The sequence below is a fragment of the Opisthocomus hoazin genome, chromosome 2 (assembly GCF_030867145.1).
Source record: "Opisthocomus hoazin isolate bOpiHoa1 chromosome 2, bOpiHoa1.hap1, whole genome shotgun sequence".
NCBI lineage: Eukaryota > Metazoa > Chordata > Aves > Opisthocomiformes > Opisthocomidae > Opisthocomus > Opisthocomus hoazin.
This window is the reverse complement of record NC_134415.1, coordinates 131,806,494-131,818,647: the sequence shown is the minus strand read 5'-3', so window position 1 is coordinate 131,818,647 and position 12,154 is coordinate 131,806,494. Positions and strand designations below refer to the sequence as shown.

At 52.2% G+C, this 12,154-nt stretch overlaps 1 protein-coding gene across 2 annotated transcripts in view; it reads left to right on the top strand.

The window, feature by feature from the left end:
- RAB10 (RAB10, member RAS oncogene family) overlaps nucleotides 1-12,154 on the top strand; it is a 57,690-nt gene that overhangs the window by 28,877 nt on the left and 16,659 nt on the right. For both annotated transcript variants that reach the window (XM_075415129.1, XM_075415128.1), the window contains exon 2: nucleotides 2,508-2,568. In XM_075415129.1, the coding sequence (XP_075271244.1) occupies nucleotides 2,508-2,568 (61 nt within the window). The remainder of the gene's footprint in view (nucleotides 1-2,507; nucleotides 2,569-12,154) is intronic.

Genomic DNA, 12,154 nt, shown 5'->3' with positions numbered 1-12,154 from the left:
TGGGCAGCCTGGGCCAGGGCTCCGGCACCCTCAGAGGGAAGAAGTTCTTCCTCGGGTTCAGCTGGAACTTCCCAGGCTTCAGTTTGTGCCCGTTGCCCCTTGTCCTGTCGCTGGGCACCACTGCAAAGAGTCTGGCCCCATCCTCCTGACCCCCACCCTGCAGATATTTAGAGGCATTTCGAAGGTCCCCTCTCAGCCTTCTCTTCTCCAGGCTGAACAAGCCCAGCTCCCTCAACCTCTCCTCGTAGGGGAGATGCTCCAGTCCCCTCCTCATCCTCGCAGCCCTGCGCTGGACTCTCTCCAGTAGCTCCTCATCTTTCTTGAACTGGGGAGCCCAGCACTGGACAGAGTACTCCAGATGAGGCCTCACTAGGGCAGTGTAGAGGGGCAGGAGAACCTCCCTCGTCCTGCTGCCCACACTCCTCCTCATGCACCCCAGCATCCCATTGGCTTTCTTGGCACCCAGGGCACGCTGCTGGCTCGTGGTCACCCTGTCGTCCACCAGGACGCCCAGGTGTCGTGCTCATTTGTTCGATAGCATTGCTGGGGAGCACTACATCATAGCGAACAACTGGGTTAAACGCTACGAAACGTAGGGATAGTTTGGTGTCTTTGGATCAGTTCTGTGTGTTGGCTGTTCATCATCCAGCGGGTTTCTTTTTCAAATGGCATAGATATGATTCTAACTGTATTGATTCATAAATTTGACTTGAGTGGTGAAGGATTGCTTTGGCCAACTGGAACAAAATGGAGCACTGCCCTGGAGCAGAGGTCTGAAGGTCTCAGGCTGACGTCCGAGAATTAGCGGACAGCCTCAGCCTTTAGTCACCGTGCTGAGTTAAATCCTGAGCAGTGGGGGGTTTGCCCCCGTACCCACAGGTTCGTGTTCATGAGATACTTGGTAACTGTAGGTTGACCATGAGCCAGCATTAGGTTGACCCTGAGCCAGCAGCGTGCCCTGGGTGCCAAGAAGGCCAAGGGGATCCTGGGGTGCATGAGGAGGAGTGTGGGCAGCAGGGCGAGGGAGGTTCTCCTCCCCCTCTGCTCTGCCCTGGGGAGGCCCCATCTGCAGTGCTGGGTCCAGTGCTGGGCTCCCCAGTTCAAGAAAGATGAGGAGCTACTGGAGAGAGTCCAGCGCAGGGCTACGAGGATGAGGAGGGGACGGGAGCATCTGTCCTGCGAGGAGAGGCTGAGGGAGCTGGGCTTGTTCAGCCTGGAGAAGAGAAGGCTGAGAGGGGACCTTTGAAATGCCTCTAAATATCTGCAGGGTGGGGGTCAGGAGGACGGGGCCAGACTCTTTGCAGTGGTGCCCAGCGACAGGACAAGGGGCAATGGGCACAAACTGAAGCAGAGGAAGCTCCAGCTGAACCCGAGGAAGAACTTCTTCCCTCTGAGGGTGCCGGAGCCCTGGCCCAGGCTGCCCAGGGAGGCTGTGGAGTCTCCTTCTCTGGAGATATTCCAGCCCCGCCTGGCCGCGGTGCTGTGCCCCCTGCTCTGGGTGACCCTGCTTGGGCAGGGGGCTGGGCTGGGGGACCCCAGAGGTCCCTGCCAACCCCAACCACGCTGGGATCCTGTGGAGCACAGATGGACCCGGGTGAACAGACCTGGCTGCTGGGCGCCAGCGTTTGCTGCGAACTCGCCATTTCGGGCTGGCTGAAAGCTCCGTGGGGCTCGGCCCCTTCTGCCTGCAGCGCAGAAGTGTGAGGCTGCCTGGCCGCGACGCGGGCCTGCGCCTGTCGGGCTCAAGAGATGATTTAGGGCTTCGGCTGCTTCTTTGGGTGGTGTGAAAGGCAGGAGGGCGGTTTTTAACGCTCTGGTGTCCCGTCCCGTCCCGCGTTCTGGCGTAGGCGCACGCTGGCCGCTCTGCGTTACGTTATGCGGGCGGCAAGCGTGAAGGTTTCTGCAGTTTATGTTATTCTCACGGGTGGATTGCTTGAGCGAGGTTAAGGGAAAGGAGAATCTTGGGGGAGAAGAAGCCGGGGTTTCGAGAGGTTTCTGAAATGGTGGTATCGCAAGGGCTTAGGTACGAGCGTAAAAAATAAAAATAAAAAATCACCGCAGCATTTCATATAGTTTTTCAGCATAGGCAAAATACTGTGATTTAATCATTCTGGGGGAAATAATTTTTTTTTTTAATAAGAAAGAAAGCTTGCTGTTTTGGTTAGGATGTTTAAAATTTCTTCTTTTTGGAGATTCTCCAGACAAATTGCAAAAACCTGATATTTTTCATTCTTAAAAATAAGCCAGAAACGCAAAAGCTTTTACAAGCCAGGTCATCTTGGCAGCGTTAGCTGAGGGTGCCCGTGGACCACTCGTGGACCCCCCGAGGCCCTGCTGGTGCTGGTAGCCCTGCTCCTCCCACCGACAGCCTTCGTTTGCTGACGAGTCAGTCGAAGAAGGAAAAAAGCCACTGTTCTCTCTGCAGCCTGTCTGAGTTGATGTAGAATTGGTTGGGTTTTTTTGGTAAAGAAATACTAATTACTTATTTATGTGTGTGTTTATTTTAGGGATAGACTTCAAGATCAAAACCGTTGAGTTGCAAGGCAAGAAGATCAAGCTGCAGATCTGGTGAGTAGCGTTCGCCGGCGGCTGCGGGGCGGCATCCTGCTCGATGGCCGCGTTCAGCCACAGGTTTTCGTGAGCAGAGCTTGCTCTTTCTGAGATGACCTTCAGGTATCTGATTTTGGGACGGCGTTTTGTGTTTTCGGGGGTGGTAGAGCTCCGTGTGTATTCCCCTGAACTATTTTTAAGAGCTGGGGGAGAGATCTGCGTGGTGCGTTTGTAACCGCTGGTACCGGCTGCTCCCTGGGCAGGCTGTTGGCAGATCTCCTGCTTGGGAGGACAGGATCCTCGCAGTCTGTGATTTAGGTGGGAAGTGTTTTAAAACCGGAATCTTTAAATTAGGAGTTGCCTCGAATCTGTGACTATAAATTGACTAGTAGCCTTGCTTTGTGTCAGCAGAAAGTGTAAGCTACATCTGTGCTTAGTTCATGTTTTTCCACGGTAAACTGTGGAGAGTTTCTCAGCTCTCTGAAAACGTGGCTGCTTTTCTATAGGAAAGCCTAACGTGAGACAAAACATAAACTCTTCCCTTCTAATGTCCTGTGCATGTCTAACGGGAGATTCTTCTGGTGTTCTAATAGCCCTGTACAAGTCGGGTCAGGAGAGCTAACGGCTTTTCCCAGCCTGTGTGTGTGTTAGACTCCCTCCTCAACCACGTACATGCGTTGCTGGTGCGTTCTCCAGCTCTACTGAGAGTTCAGAACTTGACTTTGTTTAGAGCTTGAATGAATTTGCCCATTTTGTCCCCCACTAATAAAAAAAAAAAATCTGTGGCTTGATAGTGTTGACATTTATAGATGCAGATGGATGAGTTCCAGTGAGCGAGGCGGCGCCGGTCATAGAATCATAGAACAGAATGGCTTGGGTTGGAAGGGACCTCAAAGATCATCTGGTTCCAACCCCCTGCCATCAGCAGGGACATCTTCCACCAGACCAGGGTGCTCAGAGCTCCATCCAAGCTGGCCTTGAACCCTGCCAGGGAGGGGGCAGCCACAGCTTCTCTGGGCAGCCTGGGCCAGTGTTTCACCGCCCTCATGGTGAGGAATTTCTTCCCAATATCTCATCTCAATCTGCCCTCTGTTAGTTTAGAGCCGTTCCCCCTTGTCCTATCAGTGCACCCCCTTGTGCAAAGCCCCTCTCCATCCTTCCTGTAGCCCCTTCAGGCACTGGCAGCTGCTCTAAGGTCACCTTGGAGCCTTCTCTTCTCCAGGCTGAACAGCCCCAGCTCCCTCAGCCTCATCGGAGAGGTGCTCCAGCCCAGAGGTCTTCCTCTGCCTGAGTGATTATCCTTCCTAATGGATGTGCCCTGAATCCTTCTGCTTACCATTGCTCTGAGTATCCACTTTCTCTCTCCGTTGTTTCTCATCTCCCAGTCCTGCAAGCGCAAGTTGGCCAACTTAGTTCTTCTGGTTGGTGCCCTGCAAGGGAGGGAGTTGTCGAAGTTGATTTTGCTGTTTAAACTCTGTCACCGGTCGATGAGGAAGCACTTGGATGCTGACATAACTTGGCACGCTGGAATGCTTCAGTGGGGAGCTGCCAAGGGGTGACCATCTTGGTGAGGACGGTGTGCTAGGTGGAGCTCTCTGAGTGGGGTGGGTATGGATCAGCTGGGAGCCCAGAGCGGAGCCGTGGAAAGGAGGGGACCGAGAGCATCAGCCGAAGAGGCGTTGAGGTGTAAGGCAGCTTCACTGATGGACTGGCTGGGCAGCTCATGCTGGAGGAGTCCACCGGGCTGTTAACGTTCAGATTTTCAGCCCAGAGCAAATCAGAACTTCTAACAATTGTTGTGTGTTGTATTTTTTACCCCAACAGGGTAGGTGAAACCATAACTGCTAACAGTTGTTGTGTGTTGTATTTTTTACCCCAACAGGGTAGGTGGAACCATAACTGCTAACAGTTGTTGTGTGTTGTATTTTTTACCCCAACAGGGTAGGTGAAACCATAACTGCTAACAGTTGTTGTGTGTTGTATTTTTTACCCCAACAGGGTAGGTGGAACCATAACTTCTAACAGTTGTTGTGTGTTGTATTTTTTACCCCAACAGGGTAGGTGAAACCATAACTGCTAACAGTTGTTGTGTGTTGTATTTTTTACCCCAACAGGGTAGGTGGAACCATAACTTCTAACAGTTGTTGTGTGTTGTATTTTTTACCCCAGCAGGGTAGGTGAAACCATAACTTCTAACAGTTGTTGTGTGTTGTATTTTTTACCCCAACAGGGTAGGTGAAACCATAACTTCTAACAATTGTTGTGTGTTGTATTTTTTACCCCAACAAGGTAGGTGAAACCATAACTGCTAACAGTTGTTGTGTGTTGTATTTTTTACCCCAACAGGGTAGGTGAAACCATAACTGCTAACAGTTGTTGTGTGTTGTATTTTGTACCCCAACAGGGTAGGTGAAACCATAACTGCTAACAGTTGTTGTGTGTTGTATTTTGTACCCCAACAGGGTAGGTGAAACCATAACTGCTAACAGTTGTTGAGTGTTGTATTTTTTACCCCAGCAGGGTGGGTGCTGCGGATTCCCGTGGGGTAGAAAGGGAGAACACGACATTGGAATGACTTCAAGGAAGTGTTAGATTAAACTTAGGAAAATTTGTCCTGAAATGTAAAAACTGAAAATATGGACAAATGAGGATGCTTAATGTGTGTGTAGACAAAGCAGCAGGCCATGATGAAGCCGTACGCGTTGTGGGTTTGAGTGGCTCAGGGAAATGGAGAGGGGTTTCTGGGAGCTGAGTTCTGTGCAGTTGTCACTCGTAGATGTTGCAAAGTTGGGAAGTCATTGCCTGAGTCTGCTTCCTGCCAGTTTAACATTTCACGTTTGAAAAGCAACTTGGAAAGCAGAAAACGAAGTTCCTGTGGCATGCACTTTTGATACAATAATATAAAAAAAAAGAAATCTAGGCTTTGTCGTTTCCAGCTTCTCCTGTACGAGGAGTTTTGCCCAGCAGTGGTTTGGTGGCCAGGACAGCAGTGCCCTTTGGTGAACATACTCTGTGCAGTGCATCTATATTTAACCACCACTTCCTGAGTCTAAACCCCCCCTGTCCTAGGAGTTGTGTCATGCGTCTCCAGAGCCGCGCTTCCCTCCCGCTGCAGCGGTTCAGTACGCCAGGGATGGGTGGAGTGGAACGTTCCCCCTGTAGACCCCGGGCTGCTCTTGGTGCTTTTCTTGCATCCAGATTATGGGTCGTGCTCTTCTGACTGAAGTCAACGCACGGGAGCTAATGTAGCTGAATCAAGAAGAGCTGTCTGCTGAGTCGCCCGTAGCACTTCCACCGGGACACAGCTCCGTCCCTCGTTAAGCTGATGAGCGGGTAACGAATGATGGGTGGTGGAGAGAAAGCAGACTGTCAGGGGAGAGCAGGAGCTGAGAGCCTTGGCGCTCGTGTGCTTGCAGTTAGGATTTGTGCTGGTATGTGTGGAGGGTATCCGTGCTCACAATTCGGAGAAGGAGTGACCGCTGTTTCATTTGTGGGTTCCCCCCATCTGAAAACTCTGGTCCCGTTGGTGAGAGTGCTTGCTGGCATGACACAGTCTCCCATGACATCCTCCTAGGGAAGCTCAGGAAGTGTGGGCTGCATGAGTGGTCGGTGAGGTGGGTTGAGAACTGGCTGAATGGCAGAGCTCAGAGGGTTGTCATCAGCAGCGCTGAGTCTGGTTGGAGGCCGGGAACTGGTGGTGTCCCTCAGGGGTCAGTACTGGGCCCAGCCTTGTTCAACTTCTTCATCAGTGACCTGGATGAAGAGTCAGAGCATACCCACAGCAAGTTTGCTGATGACACCAAACTGGGAGGAGTGGTGGGTACCCCGGCAGGCTGTGCTGCCATCCAGCGAGACCTGGACAGGCTGGAGAGTTGGGCAGAGAGGAACCTGATGAGGTTCAACAAGGGCAAGGGCAGGGTCCTGCCCCTGGGGAGGAACAACCCCAGGCACCAGCACAGGCTGGGGCTGAGCTGCTGGAGAGCAGCTGTGCGGAGAGGGACTGGGAGTGCTGGGGGACGACAGGGTGACCATGAGCCAGCAGCGTGCCCTGGGTGCCAAGAAGGCCGATGGGATCCTGGGGTGCATGAGGAGGAGTGTGGGCAGCAGGGCGAGGGAGGTTCTCCTCCCCCTCTGCTCTGCCCTGGGGAGGCCCCATCTGCAGTGCTGTGTCCAGTGCTGGGCTCCCCAGTTCAAGAAAGATGCCCTGGTCTTCGTGCGCGCGGCTGAGCTGCTTCTGGTGGCCTGCAGAGCCAGGGCAGTGGGTGCAGTAACATCGGCCCAGTCCAGCCGTGGCTCTCCAGAGTGCCACCCTCTCTTTGTCCAGCCTTCCCTAAAGCTGTTTGCTTCCTTCCTGACAGCCACTTGTATTGCTGGAAGCACAGCAGTTTCGTCATTGTTGCTGTTACTGTCATCATCGTGATTGCTATTGGTGCTTATTCACATTGAAACCTTTTTTTTTCCAGAATAGTGACATTAAGCCGTTTGCGAAAAGACAGATGGTGACAGAGTTTTGTACCTTAGAGAACTTAGGATGTGCAAGTTTGCTGATGACACCAAACTGGGAGGTGTGGTAGATACACCAGAAGGCTGTGCTGCCATTCAGCATGACCTGGATAGGCTGGAAAGCTGGGCAGAGAGGAACCTGATGAGGTTCAACAAAGCCAAATGCAGGGTCCTGCACCTGGGGAGGAACAACCTCATGCACCAATACAGGCTTGGGGTGGACCTGCTGGAGAGCAGCTCTGTGGAGAGGGACCTGGGTGTCCTGGTGGACGACAGGTTAACCATGAGCCAGCAGCGTGCCCTGGGTGCCAAGAAAGCCAATGGGATCCTGGGGTGCATGAGGAGGAGTGTGGGCAGCAGGGCGAGGGAGGTTCTCCTCCCCCTCTGCTCTGGGGAGGCCTCATCTAGAGTACTCTGTCCAGTTCTGGGCTCCCCAGTTCAAGAAAGATGAAGAGCTACTGGAGAGAGTCCAGTGGAGGGCTACGAGGATGATGAGGGGACTGGAACATCTCTCCTACGAGGAGAGGTTGAGGGAACTGGGCTTGTTCAGCCTGAGGAAGAGAAGGCTGCGAGGGGACCTTATAAATGCTTACAAATATCTGCAGGGTGGGTGTCAGGAGGACGGGGCCAAGCTCTTTTCAGTGGTGCCCAGCGACAGGACAAGGGGCAACGGGCACAAACTGAGGCACAGGAAGTTCCAGCTGAACCCGAGGAAGAACTTCTTCCCTCTGAGGGTGACGGAGCCCTGGCCCAGGCTGCCTAGGGAGGTTGTGGAGTCTCCTTCTCTGGAGATATTCAAGACCCGCCTGGACAAGGTCCTGTGCAGCCTGCTGTAGGTGACCCTGCTTCGGCAGGGGGTTGGGCTGGGTGACCCCCAGAGGTCCCTTCCAACCCCGACCATTCTGTGATTCTGTAACAGGAACAGGGGAGGCTGGGACAAGAGGAAGCGGTGACTGGTGGGACTGGGTAGCGAGTGGGACCATGGCTGCGTGCAGGGAGCTTCTGCAGAGCCTCGGCTGGGCTGGGCAAGCCTGGTGCGGTGCCCGGGCTGCGGGCAAGGAGGAGGGTGGGACACGGCTCTTGGGACGGGCCTGCCGAAGGAATGAGCTAGTTTGGGACAGATCCGTCAGCAGGACTCCTGGTTTGTCAAGTTCTGGGTGGAAGCACGTGGGAGAATCGAGTATCTTCTTGGTTGGGTGGTTGTACTGCTTGTCTGTTTGGAAAAATTAGTGGTGGGACAGTATCTGATACGATGCCGTGCGGAAGGTCACCGGTGGTGGGCTTCCTACAGGATTTGGGAGGGAGGAATGAAGAGTAAAGATTGAGGAGTACAAATACTTATGAAGGGTGGGACCTGGGAGGGTTGACACTGATAAATGTCTTTGAAAATATTGATATGGTAATGCTCCTAGTAGGGAAGAAGAACAAAAGAACCAAAATGAGAGATTGCTGCTCCGGGACAAGATGGTGCTCTCATTGCGAAAGTGATGAAACGCGTCAGAGGAGTGGAGTAGTAGAGCTAAAAATTCAGCTGTGAGGAGAGTAGTATCAGACACTCCAGGAACTCGGGCAGAATTGCTTTGAAATGGAAACCAAAAGGCTTAGGCATCCTGTAATTCCCTGAACTTATTAGCATAACGTAGCAATTGAAAAATTAAATGTGTTTCTCCGTGACTGTGGGTGCAGTCGTTTCCAGTGGGCAGAGGAGCGAGTGTCACAGTCTGGCATAATCTGCAATTTTTATCAGCATGCCCTAGAAAGGAAGGGACAGGCAGGATGGTCAGAGGGATGCAATGGCTGTTTTGGGGATGAATAACTGGAAAGATCAGGGTTCTGCAGGATGTCAGAGAAGTGACCAAAGTGCATTTTTAATATCGTACACTGGAAAAGGTAGGTGGAGATTGCTGGAACTCGTTGCCTTTTCCAATACCAGAACAGGAGTTCTAGCGTGGGGCTGGAAGGTGGCACGTCAAAACACAAGGAAATGACCTTAAATCGTGAAACTCCTCATCACAGGACGGTGTGGTAGCGGCGGATGTACCCGGCTGCACAAGGGATTTCACGAAGGAACGGCCTGGTTTGGGCTGTTAACTGCCCAGGCGTGATCTCTGGCTCCAGAAGTCCTTGAACTACACAGAGGTGGAAGCTGGAAAAGCTCTGGCCAGACCAGGTACAGCTCTGACGTGCTGGTGAGGACGCACAAAGCCAGATCTAGGTTTCTCATCTTGGGGAAGCAAAGGCTGAAAGGAAAGATTACTGTCATCTAAAAAATACGTAGTGGTAACAGGCACGGAAGAGGAGGAAGGGCACTCGAAGGTCAAGGACAGTGGAAATCAAAGTTGCTGGAAATCCACCCGCAGGAGTGGGAGACTCTGCGAGAAGCTCTAGTCCAGCGTAATGGAAATTAAATAGAGAAAGGGGAATGTGGTGGGGAAAAAAAAGCCAGATTGGCCAGGTATTTCAGAATAGAACTTGACAAATAAGAGGATCATGGTGTATCCTGTTCTGCTGTTGCAGAAGAACTTACCTCAGGAGCAGAAGAACTTAGCTCAGGAGCCCTCTTTCCATTTATTCAGGAAGTTTCTGTGAAAACTGGTTGCAGGACGTACAGCAGCTTTCTGGTCTCTGCAGTCTGGGGGGACAGCTGGGAACTCAAAGAGGTGATCCTGAAGGTGTTGATGTTGGGAGAGTGAATCCAAAAGAAGAAAATCCCACACACCCTTAGGCTGACTGATTGCTGGAGGGGTGGGGTAGGGCAGAAAGCCACCCAAGAAACAACTTTGGTACTCGGGAACAGGTTTCTAGGGATTATAAACAGGCTGGGGCTGGGTGAGCGGCAGGGAGTGGTTCGCTTTTCGAGAGGTTTGGATTTACTCTCCCAAGTCGGAGTAGTAAGTAATCCCAGGTTTCCTTAAATGGTGCATGGTGTGTACAGGCTGAGTCTTAAACAGTCTTGAACTGATCTTGAGGAGTAACCAGCGTACCTGGGCAGAGCTGGCTGAAGAGTTTGTGCAGGGATTCGTGTGGATTAACTGGGGTTGATTCCTCGCTTGTGAAATTTCCGTTGCCTGCTTCTCGTGCAGGTGGCTCTGCTGGCAGTGTGCGTTGTCGAGGCGGAGCAAGGAGCTCGGACGGACCGAGGTCGATGGCAGTAGGTGCAGGTTAGCAAAGCGCTTCAACCGAAAAACGCTTCACTCAGGCAGCTGAAAACAGCTACGTTTTTTTTCTGTTTTTCCTGCCTGGCTGCTACTCTGACCCTGGGGTTTACATAAAATGTGTGTGTCAGCCGGTTTTCAGTCTTGTTGACCGATTCCAAATTTTTAGGAGCGGCCTTATTTTTTCAGTATGAAGCTCTTACCTGCTGGAGAGCAGCTCTGCGGAGAGGGACTGGGAGTGCTGGGGGACGACAGGGTGACCATGAGCCAGCAGCGTGCCCTGGGTGCCAAGAAGGCCAGTGGGATCCTGGGGTGCATGAGGAGGAGTGTGGGCAGCAGGGCGAGGGAGGTTCTCCTCCCCCTCTGCTCTGCCCTGGGGAGGCCCCATCTGCAGTGCTGGGTCCAGTGCTGGGCTCCCCAGTTCAAGAAAGATGCGGAGCTACTGGAGAGAGTCCAGCGGAGGGCTGCGAGGATGAGGAGGGGACTGGAGCATCTCTCCTGCGAGGAGAGGCTGAGGGAGCTGGGCTTGTTGAGCCTGGAGAAGAGAAGGCTGAGAGGGGACCTTCGAAATGCCTCTAAATATCTGCAGGGTGGGGGTCAGGAGGACGGGGCCAGACTCTTTGCAGTGGTGCCCAGCGACAGGACAAGGGTCAACGGGCACAAACTGAAGCAGAGGAAGCTCCAGCTGAACCCGAGGAAGAACTTCTTCCCTCTGAGGGTGCCAGAGCCCTGGCCCAGGCTGCCCAGAGGGGCTGGGGAGTCTCCTTCTCTGGAGATATTCCAGCCCCGCCTGGCCGCGGTGCTGTGCCCCCTGCTCTGGGTGACCCTGCTTGGGCAGGGGGTTGGGCTGGGGGACCCACAGAGGTCCCTTCCACCCCGAACATTCTGTGATTCTGTGAATGTTAATCTCATTATCCTTAACTGTGTAGAAGACCATCAAGTGACACTTTTCTGTCAGAGCATCTTTGCTAGGAACACTTTTATGTGGGTAGAGAAGTGCCCTGGGAATTTTGTTTTATGCAGCAGTGAGCCTGTTGCAGAAATAACCGTCTGACCAGGAACACCTGGGCAGGTGAAAGACGTGTGCAGCAGCAGCATAGCTCTCCGAAATCGTTACGTGTCTGGAAATAAATGCCCTGCTCCGTGCAGGCCCTGGTGTTGAAGAAGTCCGGTGGGGAGAAGCCAGAGCTGCGCACAGCACCACCAACCAGCGTACGGTCAGGCTCATGAATCTTTGCAGTGAACCTAGGAACGTCTACGAGTCCTGCTGCTGAGAGCTGTGGAGACTGCTCACCACGTGCATCGCTCGAGGTGGGAGAGACCCTTGGCAAGTCAGTCTGACTTTGGGTAAAACAGTTAGATGCTTCACTCATCATATTTATTTTTTTTTTTTTTTACTGGCTGAATATTTTTTGGAAAATGTGAAATTTGTTGGTCCTGAAGTATCTTACAGATGTTCCTTCGTGAAGGAAGGTCTTTGACCCAGTTGGTAACGCTTCCGGAGTGTGCCTGACGTCGGCAGGGCAGCTTCTTCCAATCCAATATTCTGCTGCGTAGTTTTAAAAATACTATGAGAAGAAACAGTGGGACAGTAGTAAAATTCTGCGGATTATTTTGCTAGGAATTACTTGTTTTAATATGTTGAAGACCTTTATTTTGAGCTGTGCGGGCTGGAAGGATCTTCACAGATCATCAGGTATAATCTCGTTGCATCCGTGTGAATCTTTGATAAATCATAGTACATTTTAAGGTTTCTTCAATCTCTGCTAGGTCAGCTGGAAAGCTGTCCCAGAAATTCCTTTCCCTGTTGGTTAAACTTCTAATATGGCATAGCTTATGCATACTTTAATGTTGACAGAATAATTTAAATCTGTTTTTCACTTGTGCTTCTCCTTTCCCTAGCCCCCCGGACGACCTGCTTTGTCTTCATTTTGCAGCTAAACAGA